This window comes from Macaca mulatta, chromosome 4 (genome assembly GCF_049350105.2).
Source record: "Macaca mulatta isolate MMU2019108-1 chromosome 4, T2T-MMU8v2.0, whole genome shotgun sequence".
Lineage (NCBI taxonomy): Eukaryota > Metazoa > Chordata > Mammalia > Primates > Cercopithecidae > Macaca > Macaca mulatta.
This window is the reverse complement of record NC_133409.1, coordinates 116,189,076-116,202,938: the sequence shown is the minus strand read 5'-3', so window position 1 is coordinate 116,202,938 and position 13,863 is coordinate 116,189,076. Positions and strand designations below refer to the sequence as shown.

Genomic DNA, 13,863 nt, shown 5'->3' with positions numbered 1-13,863 from the left:
CATATTCAAGGTGATTAAGTTACATGAAGAAAACTATCTATAAAATCTTAGCTCCGTACTGCTGGTGACATGATTAGCTTTTCAAAATTATTTGATTAGGACACACTTTGCTAAGTAAGAGTATAGAAGCATTGTATTAAGTACTTTAAAATACATATGTTATTTTTGTACTGTGTTATCAGCTAAACCTCATTTTGTACTTTGCTGTTACACCTTGAATATCATGCATGTAGAAGAGCAAAGTAATTTTTTCTTTTGAAAGGCTGTTACTCTTACAGATATAATTTTAACATCAACACAGATATAACAACAAAGAACGATTATCTGTTAAAAGGGAAGAATAAAGAATGTAGCCAAAATAATTATGCAAGATGTCTGTAACTTAAACCAAAGAAAAGAGCATTTTCTTAATTATATTTGTCAAAATTCAAGTAAAACAGTAATTTTAATCTCCCTTGAGTTCAAATTTACATTCAGGGTTCTTCTCATACAAAATTAAGTGTGAAAATGGAATTAGACATTTTTTTTCAATTGTAAATACTGTATAGAGCATAAAGACCACAGGGTTTATAATTTCTGTAAATAATTACTCTTGTCACTGAGGAGAAGTAGGTATTTGAAATAAAAGCAATGAATCAGGGATTAACAGTCCTCTGAAGAACATATCATTTTCCCTCTCCCTGGTTCAGTGTGAGTTTTTTTGTTTGTTTGTTTCCACAGAGTATCTGCACAACCACCACTGCATTTTTGCACTTTTTCTTCCTGGCTTCATTCTGTTGGGTTTTGACTGAGGCGTGGCAATCATATATGGCTGTAACTGGAAAAATTAGAACACGGCTTATAAGAAAACGCTTTTTGTGCCTTGGATGGGGTAAGCATATTGATATACCCTTTCGTGCTCTTCACAAAATGACTCTGAACACATATTATAAAGTAGTCAAGAGTGATTAGACACAGGCTACTTTGTGTCTAATTTAATCTGTGGAAGTGAAAATACATGAGCTGGTCAATTTTGAACATTCGTTGGTCATTTGGAACTTTAAAAGGAAGTAAGTATTGAATGCTCATTTAGCTAGTCAGTTAACATTCAACAGTGCCTAGATAGTATGAGATGAGACCCGAGATACCTACACACAGAAAAGCAGTGCTCTCGGTTAACATTTTCTGAAAGTGCAAAATACCTTAAAATTTTCAAAGCCTAATGTGTGATGGTTCACTAAGCATGTACTCCCACCAAGAAAACTTAGAGGACTTCATTTCAAGAAATCTCAAAGCAATTAAAGAATAAAGTAATTCATTTCACAGGAAGAACACCATTTAGAGAAGTAATGAAACTTCACAGCTAGTCAACGTGATCCTCAAAAGTAGAAACAGAATTGCTGACAGACTGAGAATTAATTTTTCACTTGTGCTTATTAAGAAATTTCTCTCAAATTGCCTCATGACCTAGACATCTCAAAGATCTATATTATAGAGCCAATTCTACTGATAGTCTAGTTAATTTAAGAAGCTACTTTTAGAAAAAGCCCAAATATACAATAATATCTACTGTATTAGAAGACTGGCATATGGGAAGCTGAGAGGAACCTGGGAAATTACAAATAAGTGTACTTATAACAATTCCAGAAAAATTTAGGCTGGAAAAATATGATCAAGAACACTTAAATATTATTCATTAGGTTTCAGCAAGGTCTGTTATGTCGAATTAACGTATTAGGACTTTATCTGAGACAAATGGAAAAGCAGTTAAGAAGTTGAAGAGTAGGCCAGACATGGTGGCTCACGCCTGTAATCTTAGCACTTTGGGAAGCCGAGGCGGGTGGACTGCCTGAGTGCAGGAGTTCGAGATTAGCCTGAGCAACATTGCAAAACCCCATCTCTACCAAAATTGCAAAAAATTAGCCAGGAGTGATGGCACATACCTGTATTCCCAGCTATCAGGAGGCTAAGGTGGGAGGACTGCATGAGCCTGGGAAGTGGAGGTTGCAGTGAGCCAAGATCACACCACGACACTCCAACCTGTGTGGCAGAGTAAGACCCTATCTCACACAAACACGAAAGTTGAAGACTTTGTTCCACTTAGAATTTCATCAAATTTTTGTCTAAATTTCATGACAAAGGCCTTCTAAAGTTGAAGTAGTGTTTAAATCAAGGGACACTTTTGCCATGAATTAGTACTATTCTAAGAAATACAGAATACAGGTAAAAGAACACATTTTTTGATGAAGAATAAAACATGGTGATTTTCAGGATTGGTGACTACCTTGTTTAAAATTATTACTAAAGATTTTGAGGAGAGGGTTCACCAACAATCTCCAGATTTACAGCTAATATTTAAACTACTCTAGGTAGCAAAAACCTAAACTGATGATGCTAAAGTATCAGAAAGTTTATGGGTTGGCAGAATAGTGGTGTATGTGTTTCATCATGAACAAGTACAACATAATGAGTCTAGACAAAATTTAATCTAAATTGTATGAAATACATACTATTAATTCTTCAGTTATAACCCATGAGGGATTTTTTTCCCTAATGAACTTGGTCCAATCAAAAAAATCAACAAATTACATGTGTGAAGGAAGAGGAGGAGGAGGAGGAACAAGAAGAGGAGAAACAGAAGGAGGAAAAGGAGGAGGAGGAAAGGGAGGATAAGGATGAGGAGGGGACTATATATTTACAATTTTATATACATATATGTATATGAAATTATATATAGTCACCAGTGTTCATTTAACACTATGGTGTGTCCCTCTGAGATGTTTTCCATAGTTCTTGTCATTAAATATCATGAAGGAATGTGATGTCACTAGAGAAGGCTCACAGAAGAAGGAGAATAGCATCAAGTATGTGAAATGACAGTAAGAAAGAAGATGGGCAGAGGAGATACAGGAAGATGATTAGAAGACGGATTTTTCAACCAGAAAAGGCAAACATGATCTTCCTGAAAAGAAGGCATAACCAAAACTTAAAAAAAAAAAAAAAATCTTTAAACAGCGTAGATTAGAGACTCTACCAAAACACAGGGAGGTTCCATTGAACTTGAATGAGGTAAGTGTAATTCCCATAAATGTAAACTAAAAGAAGATGCTAGCTCAGAATTGGTACAGGTATGTAGGTAATTGAACTCTCTGTTTCTACATTCTTGTTATTATAAGCAAATTATAAAGAAAGCGTTAACTGAAAAGATTTATGTTTTTTTCTATCTTATTATAAGTACAACTTGATGTGGATCAATATGTGGCCAATGGAATGTTCCACTTCTCTGATACTACATCACACCAGAACACCCAGTTTTTGCCTTTCTGATTTTATAACTATAAATTTCCTTTATAACAGTGTAAACCCCTAGGGAAAAAAATGACTTAAAAAATGTACTAAATCTCTGTTATTACTTCCATTTAAACCCATGTCAAATGTGGTGGTAACCTAGCAACAACAGAGAAGTGCAGTAAGTTAAAAGCTCAGCTACCTCTCTCATATTTTTAAACTTGAAAGAAATTTTGTAATAGAAACGTACCTTGTGAAGTGACTCATCCAAAGATAGTTTCTCTGATTTAAGCATCTGGAGTTTGTTCTGGCTTTTCTTAGGCCAGTATGCATAGTGGTTATAGCTAAATATGAATGCGTGACATTGCTTTTCTTACAGGTTTACCAGCCTTAGTAGTGGCCACATCTGTAGGCTTCACCAGAACAAAAGGATATGGCACTGATCACTAGTAAGTCCATCTACAGTGATAAATCATGTTTATAATTTAACAAATCATCAAAGAGTCTTGGTTGGCACTGCTGATGGCTTGCATTTTATCATGGAATCATTAACAATGGTAGAAATTGCATTAGTAAGGAACAAAACAAGGTAGCTTAAATCTACAAAGGTTAAGAAGTAAATGGTGTGGCACTGTTCAGAATCTTTGTTTCAGTTTCCCATTTCTTAATAAGACCAGCATATTTGGCTTTTAAAATATTTCAATATTTATTGTGCATGCCCAACCTCAAATAAATTGAGAACTGGATAAGTCTTGACATACTTACTTTTTAGAACGTGATACTGCTATGAGCTTCTAATTCCATTAATGATAATGTATATTGTTATTAACCAAATTCTGTCATGTTAGTTCAAGTTTTGTTACTATGTTAGGGCAATGCATACTAACAATTATAGATCAAGGGAACCAATGGATTTTACATTAGAAAATACTTGGACTATGCAAGAAATTAAAAGGGAGAAAAGTTATATGATATCAGCTTATTTTATAGTGGTAGTGCTGATAAATTCTATGAGAGAATTTGTGGTAAAGTTTGAATTTAACATTTTAAATCTAAACAATGCACTTTCATGTTTTATTTTATCTGCTTCCAAGTTGAGGAGGCAACTAAGAAGTGGGGAAAGAGATGCGCATCTTATTAAAAGCATATGTTTTAAAGCATGATGTTCTGTTTAATTATTTTGGGTTTGAGGTAGGAATCACTGCTAATTAGGCCCTCTGGTAGGTTCGTACAAATTGTAAACATACTGAGAGATATTATTTCACCTGTTTATCGTAAAGAAACTTCTGAAAAGTTTAAGAAGCTCGTGTCATCAGAGCATTTTTATGCAATCTATATTATGTTTAAAAATTCTGATAGCATAGATGGCAGAGTACTGGTTACTACAGCACTATCACCTTAATTTATTACTTTTTACAATAGCATCATTATTGGTATACATCTATTTTTGGAAAGTCACTGTATTGGGAATATGGGAATAAGCAAGATTATATATATGATGGTTCCTACTTTCAAAGAGTTTATAATTAAAGTGCAATACAATACAATAAGTAATGCATTTATTTTATAACTATAAATTTTTATAACAGTGTAAACTCCTAGGAAAAAAAAAGATATACTGAATCTCTATTAGTATATCTTGAAAGATATATTAAACCTCAGTTTGAAGATTAGTGTACACAAAATTACAGTGGGGATTTAGTGGCAGAGATTAATTTACACAAACATACAGTGGGAATTTAGTGGCAGTCTTAGAGACACAATCTAAAGTATTCTGTGAGACTAAGGTTTTTTCTCCAGGTATATTATTTAAAAATAGATATTAAAATGGAAAAGTACATTTTTATCTTTCTGCTGTTATGTTGAGGAACAATAACTAAATGCAGACTTTCAATATACATACACATATTTGTGTATATATATGCTAATATAGTATTTCTTTCTGTACATATATAATTAATTACCAGGTAAATATGTTTAAGGTATAATTTACATAGAGTAACATTTACCCTATTAAGTGTATAGTTCTGTGAGTTTTGAGAAATACATAAGTCATGTAACTACCATCACAATTAATATAGAGCAGTTTATTGTTAGAACAGATACAGAGCAGTTACTGTTCATTGTTATTACTTTTAAAGGCAGCAGGCTGATTCTGTAAACTGAGAAGAAATAGTGCAAGGGTCAAACGTCAAAAAACAGGTGCATGAAATGGTGGCCGTGACTCTTTGCATCAGCAGCCCCTCACGCTTCCCTCATTTTCACTTTCCTGGATTCTGCATGGGCAGATGTGCCACCCTGCAAAGCCTCCAGTGTCAGCCCCATTCCCTCTGCATTTCCCTCTGCTGTGAGAGACTGTTTCTTCCCAAATCGATTATCTTGTCTCTATCAATGCAAACCTGGTGAATTTAGTCATTGAAACAAACACAGCTGCATTTATTTTTATTCAAAAGCTTATCTTTAGGGAATTTTCTTAGTAGTTTGGTGAAAAAGTAAAATTAGAAGAAAAATAGCATGCAAACGTAGCTTATCCATTCCCTGCAATGATGGCTTTTAAACCAATTTCTCCCAATATTTCAATGGCCTCAAGGAAGAGCAGGTAAATGGCACATCTAAAACTCTAAAAAAAATACACTGTTCTTGCTTTAAAGTACATTTGAAAAAATCCATAATGGATATAAAGCAGCATTTTATGAAATGTAAATAATACTTATCTTTGTATTGAGAGTAAATATAGAAACCTCACTGCAACAGTAATTTGTCTAAAATGTTTCAATTGCCTGAAAGTAAATCCTTATAATAAAACTGTTTCAATTAGACGTATATAGTATTTCTTACTCATGAAATGATGTAATTCTAGTTTTTTCTATATCTTCTATGTATTTTTTTTATTACAAATCTTTAACATGTGCCAAAATTCCAAGGCTAAATGTATAGTCTAAGTTGTTTGTATCACACTTTAGTGGTCTAATACTTGTCACTAATTTTTGTTAGTTCTTATCTAATGTTATTTTCAGCTGCTGGCTCTCTCTTGAAGGAGGACTACTTTATGCTTTTGTGGGACCTGCAGCTGCTGTTGTCCTGGTAAACATTGAAATCAACTTATTTTGTTTTCTTAGGAAAAAAAAAACTAATTTCTTTCAATCAGAGTGGCAATTTTGATAATGTAGTTCTTGTGTAGAAATTTTAAAGTTCGATGGACTATTATTCTGATTGAATATCAATTGTTATTCAGTCTTTTATTATTCTAAAATATTCATATTTTGAATACTGAAGAATATTAAACTGGGAGTGTGGTATTTCTCTTACAGTAATTTCAGATTTGTGAAGAAGTTTGAGTAAGTTTTAATGAATTCTTCCTCTTTAATATATAGAATCTCATCATTTACCATAATCTAACCTTTAGAGTATTCTGTATAATACATATGGTTATTAATAGGGAAATCTCTTTAAGGCTGTCCCTGTCAAATATCTAAAGGAAATATATTCTCAACCTCAGTGATACTGACATTTTGGATCGTATGTTTGTTTGTTGCAGAGTCTGTCTTGTGTGTTTTAGCAGGTTCAGCAACATCCTTCTTCTCTACATACTACATACCAGTAGTACCCCCTAGTCATAACACTCAAAAACATCTTCAGACATTTTCCGATGGTCCCTAGGGGTCAAAATCATCCCTGTTTAAGAATCACTGCCATATGTTATAGATAAGGATTTTAAATTTCTCTTTTGAAGCCACAAAATAATTGTTTAAAATTTTAAACTATGGTAATGTGAAATATTTCCTTCCAATTTGCCTTTCTCTTTCTCTGTTTGGATTTATTGATTACAAATTTTTCTTGCCCAGTGCATCTTTAAAGAAAATAAGGGAGGAAAGAAACAGTCTAAATTAAACACAAATATTCATATTGCTGTACAATTATATTTCTAATTGGAAAGTTACTCTTTGGTTTCTTAAGTGATTCATTCAAAAAATTGAAGCGTAGTGACATGCTACTAATTCTGATGTCAGTTTTTTCTTCCTTTAAGCTTGTTCTCCCTCCACTAAGCTGTAACAGGGAGCAGAAACTGTCTATAATTTGCAAGAAAAATAAAATCAAGGCAAGAATCTTAGAGCATAGGGAAATCAAAACTATTAGACACCTTTTTGTCTGCTGCATTGAATTTTTATTTAATCAACTGAATTATTTCCCTAAGCTTCTAGGTTAATGCCCATATAACACTAAAATGGAGAAACAAAGTATGTATATAATTGAAACACCAAAGTATGGTCTTTGGAGGGGTGACAAATTCCCTTATGATTAAGTTGTAGATTACTAGAATCCATAGAATACACTTTTTCTCTTAATTTAAATAATGAGAGTTACATAGATGAATAAGTATTCTCTTGATTAAATGGTGTCTTGTCAGGAAACTATGAAGAGTGACTCTTCCTAGGTCCATACTTAATAGGTATGTTTTACATCTTCCTTATATTAGCAACTGGACGCATTTTCGCTTTATATTCACCATCTTCATTGGCAGCAGGGCAGGGTTACACCAAGATTGGAAAGAGGCAAGAAAGGCAAAAAGAAGAACATATTTTTCATTTACTCATTGGACTGGATTCCCTGATCAGAAAGTGTTGGTAGATTAGAGAACTGTGGGGGCTCATGGTAAGCTGGTACGAATAGACATCTATGCAGTTTTTACAGTTCTACTTGAAAAAGGAAAAATAAGTGTGATTTCATTTTATGTCATGCAAAAGACTTTTTAAGTGAGAATAAGAAAGTCTTAGAAAGAAAATGATAGAACTGTACACTAGAGCATATTTTTAAAATTAGCACTAGTGTCCATTGTGAAAAAGATTCTGGTGAATTGAATAGGCTTTCCTTTCTGCCTAGAAAAGCATGGTACATCAAAATGCTCCCCTTCCACAGAAGAGAATAACCACACAGCATGAGGAATTTAGGCATTCTGTCCTGTGTGTTGGGAATAATGACAAATCATCAGCACCTTTTGCTGCCAGGGCTCACCCTAGCCTCATGCTCTACGATTCAGAATCTCCTGGCTCACGGGCATAGGGTAAAACTCATTTAGCCAAATGATTTTACTCAGGGTTGACTCAGACAGAAGAATGCCAGATTGGCATAGTATGGTACCATTTAAAAGTCAGGCAATTGAAGGTTAATTTCCCCAGTGTTAACGGCAAAGCATGGAAATTAAATGAACGTAATGTACTTTACAACTTTAAAGTAGCACACCACTGTTAAATTGTTCCATATGCCTCTGTGCACTTATAAAATGTTTGAGAGTGCTTCATACCACTACTACTGATACGGTGGTTATGAATTGATAAAAATAGGATTTTCAGGAGAAACAGGGACCTGATTCCCTTCAATATCATTGAAAGGTCAACTTTGTTTCTGTTTGACAGGTCAACATGGTGATTGGCATTTTGGTATTTAATAAACTTGTTTCCAGAGATGGAATCCTAGATAAAAAGCTCAAACACAGAGCCGGGTAAGCTGCAATTGGTGGATTTTGAAGGTTATTTACCAGTGAATCCCGTACTCCAATTTCAGACCATCACTGACTGCGTTGACTATGCCTTGAATTTTGTCATTGATGTACTAGTGTGTCCGGTAGATTCTGCCATGTAAAAGTTTCCAATGTGCTATTTTTAAGTAATATGACCAAAAATCTAAAAATACTATAACAGGCCATTAGGAAATTTGGAGTGTATTTGTGCATATTGCCTGCTTGTCAGATAAGAACATTAAACATTGAGGCTAGACTTACAATGGTTGTCCTTAGGTAAGGGTTTTCAAAGCCTTCCTCATTTTGGTCACAAAGGTCAGGAGGTAGATTGTCAGTGTTGGTATGTGACAGAGCAGAATCAAAACAAGCAAACCTAAACAGGGCAAAATACTATATTTTCTTTGACTAATTGTATATATCAGGAAAAAAAATCTTTACTTGAAATAATCACTTATCAAGCACTATTTGTGTGTGTCTTATATTTTCATTCTTTATGATATTTTTAATCTAACTGGCTAAAAAGAGTTATTCAAAATTTTCACACTTTAACTTCTTATAAAACTTAGAAAAGCATCTCCCTTAATTTTACTGTTATTATAATATATAAATATCTGATGACTTATTATATGTTATCATATATATGTGGCTGGGCACAGTGGCTCACGCCTGTAATCCCAGCACTTTGGGAGGCCGAGGTGGGCGGATCACGACGTCAGGAGATCTAGACCATGGTGAAACCCAGTCTCTACTAAAAATACAAAAAAATTTGCGGGACGTGGTGACGGGTGCCTGTAGTCCCAGCTACTCGGGAGGCTGAGGCAGGAGAATGGCGGGAACCAGGGAGGTGGAGCTTGCAAAGAGCCGAGATCGCGCCACTGCACTGCAGCCTGGGTGACAGAGCAAGACTAGGTCTCAAAAAAAAAAGTGTGTGTGTGTGTGTGTGTGTATAGTATTATATATTTTATATATATCTATATTTTATATATATTATATATATAATGACAGTAATGTCTCATATCTAGATTGTTAGTAGCTTTTTAAGGTTATGTCATCTTTTATCATATAAATTTGTTGACACGTGAATGAAATATTAATGCCTTTGATTTTTTCTTTGTGACCTTCCCTATAAAAAGTTTCCAGCTTTCTCCTTTCCATTGAACTGTACCCTCATTCAAAACTTACCCATGTAATATTATTTTCTTCCATGATTTATGGTATTATTTAATAGTCACACTAATTGATCAGTTACTTGTAAAATTTTAAGTCCTTTGTGTTCTTATAACCTATGTAATGATTTATATAATAAGATAATCTGGATATTTATTTTCCCTAGCAAAAGACTAAATTTAATGGCTTTCAATATAAAAATTTGATATCATTTATATCAAACACTAGAAATACCATAGTGTAATAAAAACATCACTGAAAGTTTCTTCCTGAGGGGGGATCACTTCTCTCATTTAGAGATTTTTTTCACAGCAGATGAGTTTCTATAACATCCTTAAATATGTAGACTTGAACGTAGTACAAACACAACTCTCTAGATCATTTGAACACAAAATTTTCACACAATTACTCTTGTTATTATGCCACATGTGGTGGGAATTGGAGTAAGCTTCTTCAGTTATTTCTGTCCAGATTAATTATGTAAGAATATACTGATCAGACTGAGTACTGGGATAGAAACTCAGTTCTGCTGCTAGTAGTATAAACTTACATAATTTAAACAACCTCAACAATAAAATGGGAACTTTAGTGGTTAAGATAAACCTCCGCAATTTACTAGCTGTGTCCATGTGCCTTTGGGCATGTTACTTTCTGCAACTCAGTCTCCTCATCTGTTAAATGGGGAAAATAACTCATGCCTCATGTAGTATATGAAAATATAATGTGTATAAAGCACACATTAGAGAATCTAGCATATAGCAAGCATTCACTCAACAGTGGCTGCTCTTCTGAGAAGCCAACCTGAACAGATGAGGTTGTTTTGGAAGGTCTCTAACTTTCCAAAAGTCTTTCCAAAAGAAGGTCTCAATCAAGAATCCATGATTCCACCATCCATGACATGAAGGTCAAAAAAAGAGATAAGATCATCGAAATGAATATGACGTTGAAGATTTATTAAATTCATAGTATTTTTTCTTATTTAATTATTTTATGTGTAAAGCCCAGTTTAATTCATATAGCTCTTTATAAGAGATCATATAGGTTTAGAAGAAATGACAAGAGTATCATATTATGAATTTAGAAATTATCCATTTCAATCTACATATTAACAAATAAGTTATTCTAAACATATTCTTAGAAGTTACATATGTTTCACTGGCAAAACTGAGTCCGTGTTTTTCTGGTTCAAAGGTCACTGCTAGAGAAACAGAAATGTTAACTTATGTTATAAAAGCAGGATGTTGGCTATTGTACAAAGCAGAAAAGAACTATTAACAAATTAATTACTTTAGATTTTCAAACTGTATTTCTAATATAAAGTACTATTTTAGCTTAAGCAAATATAGATTGAAATTTGTACTCCATTCCAAAGTGTGATTGAAGGAAATTTTTGGAAGCTATAGAGGTTTGAATAATTTTAGTTCACAGAAAAGTAGTGAGGACAGTGAAGAACAGTCCCCAGTGAAGAAGGAATCATCAAAATTAACTAAAGAAACATTAAGCAGGAAGCTAATTGGTTGACTTGACAACCAGTCCTCCTAATTGTAAAAATCATTTCAGCTTATTTGAATATACAAATATATCAAGCATGTCTTTTACAACTAGGTTGTTATTTAAAACCAAATATTGTACCAAGATGTTCCTTCTCCCATTTTTTCTGTTTCTTTGTTCCCTTTCTTCTTTTTTGTAATCAGTTATTAGAAACAGCCAACCATACAGTTTGTGCTCAATAAATATTTATAAGGAATTAATAAGTGAATGTTTAATAAATAATACAATAGTTTAACAAGTTTTATAATACCCAAACTATATTAATATTTTTTCTACTGAAATTATTTTTTCTTTTTAAATTTTAAGTTCAGGAGTACAAGTACAGGCTTGTTACCTAGATAAACTTGTGTCACAGGGATTTGTTGTACAGATTATTTCATACTGAGGTATTAAGCCTAGTACCCATTAGTTTACCAAGAAGAAATTTATTGTAAATACAACACATCTTAAATAAAATGATAATGAGAATGAATGAAATCAGGATTAAAATGGCATGTATATTTTTAGAACATCTTCAGCAGACAATTTAAGTTTCTCTATTTTTCTGCAGTGGAACTTTCTTGTCTACTGTCTTAAACTTCTTTGTCTTACCTACCTGAAACTAAGGAAACTGAGTTACTAGTACTCTTTACAAATTTCTTGTGATTTTTTTTAAAGAGAGGCTGGCACATTTCCTTTCCAGGGAATATTTTATGTTATTGACAATAAATCAGTCAGACTTTTTTTCTTTAAACAAAAGAGAAAAATAACATGGGAGAAGGGAACTAGAACCTGTAGATTTTAAGATCTGCAGTAATAACTGGAATAGACAGAACAACCTGAAGAGAAAGGTGTGTAAAGTTTTTCTATTTAATGTGACTTTGCTTCTATAATGTGATCCTACCCTGGTGCCCTGGTGGATATATTGGTTAAATTTAAATGTATGGACAACTCAAGTTTTTGTTTTTTTTTCCCTACTGTTTGAACTTTTAATTTTATAAATGCATAATTTCTTCTATAATAAAGAAACAAGATCTTATTTTTCAATGCAGCAACCAATTTAGCATCTAGACTATGTGTTTTTCATATTATATTAATTTCCATAGTGGTCACAGAAACTAGGAAAAAACATTGCATGTCTCTAGGTAACTTATCTTTATTCTACTTCATGCACATCCAGTAATGGAATGCCAAAGGTGTCCCAGCAGTTAACATCAAGCATAGTTTGAACAGTTAGCCCTGACTAAGGGAAGTAGGCATAGATCTTGTAGTTAGCCTCAAATAAATCTCAAATAAAGACAAATAAGCATTTTAAATAATGGCTTAAAATTTATTTTCTGACAGGCCTATGATTGTATTAAATCACAGTTTTCAGGACTAAAATACACCATGTACTTAAAATTATTTTTTAGTAATATTGGGCTTTCAATCTTGTTTCAGAGCCTAGAGGCAACATATTTTTAGATTAAGAAAGACAACTGCATCAGTGTTTGAAGTATAAACACCATACAGCCTATCTTCTGTGATAAAGGAAACAATATGTAACTAATCTATCCCTTTTTCATATTAATCTGATCAAATTTAACAAGATTAAAGAAATTCAAATGTTTAGTTAGAGAAGTGGTACTTGTTCCTGTTTGTTCATCAGCATAATCTGTGGAGCTTTAAAAAAGGCAGATGCCGAAGTCCTATTAAATTAGAGTCTTTGTGGTTGAGGCCAGATAGACAGCTGATGCGCAGCCACTGTAGAGAATACTAGTCTATGTACTCCTTTAGGATGTACACACCGGCATGTCCATTAAGGCATTCCTAAACGAAACTGGACAGACTAATGGATACATACTACTTTGAAACGTTTGGACACATTTGGCTAGTACCTATGCCCTGGACTGGATCAGTAAAGTGAGGGATTTAGTGTCATCTTCCCCACCCCCACACCCATGTCTGAAAGCTTTGATTTTTCTCACAGGATCTGCTGATCAATCTACTTACTTAATCACTTTCAGATTTGTTATCTCATATCATTACTATTCACAAGTGAGTGCCCTTATTTAAAATAATCCAGAGATTCTAAATTATGAGCATCTTACAACTTTCTCCCTTCTGCCACTTTTCTTATACACATAGTAATGCAACTCCGCTATAAGATTCTTTATGAAAACCTACAAAGTAATCATTTTAGCCATAGAGACCACATAGGAATGGACTATGCACACTGCAGAGCATTATTCCAAGGTGTTTGGAATTTTTAATTCAAGTAATTTCTTTTTGGTTTTTCCTGAAAGGTTTATGTTCTAATAAATCTGTAATTTTCAAGGTACGCTTTTCTAAAGCGAAATGTGTATAAAGTTTTTCCATGTAATACAACTTTGCTTCTATAA

At 33.3% G+C, this 13,863-nt stretch overlaps 1 protein-coding gene across 3 annotated transcripts in view; it reads left to right on the top strand.

The window, feature by feature from the left end:
* ADGRB3 (adhesion G protein-coupled receptor B3) overlaps positions 1-13,863 on the top strand; it is a 738,657-nt gene that overhangs the window by 674,050 nt on the left and 50,744 nt on the right. For all 3 annotated transcript variants that reach the window (XM_015136642.3, XM_015136644.3, XM_015136641.3), the window contains 4 exons: positions 721-871; positions 3,647-3,716; positions 6,285-6,351; positions 8,682-8,767. In XM_015136642.3, coding sequence (XP_014992128.2) covers positions 721-871; positions 3,647-3,716; positions 6,285-6,351; positions 8,682-8,767 — 374 coding nt within the window. The remainder of the gene's footprint in view (positions 1-720; positions 872-3,646; positions 3,717-6,284; positions 6,352-8,681; positions 8,768-13,863) is intronic.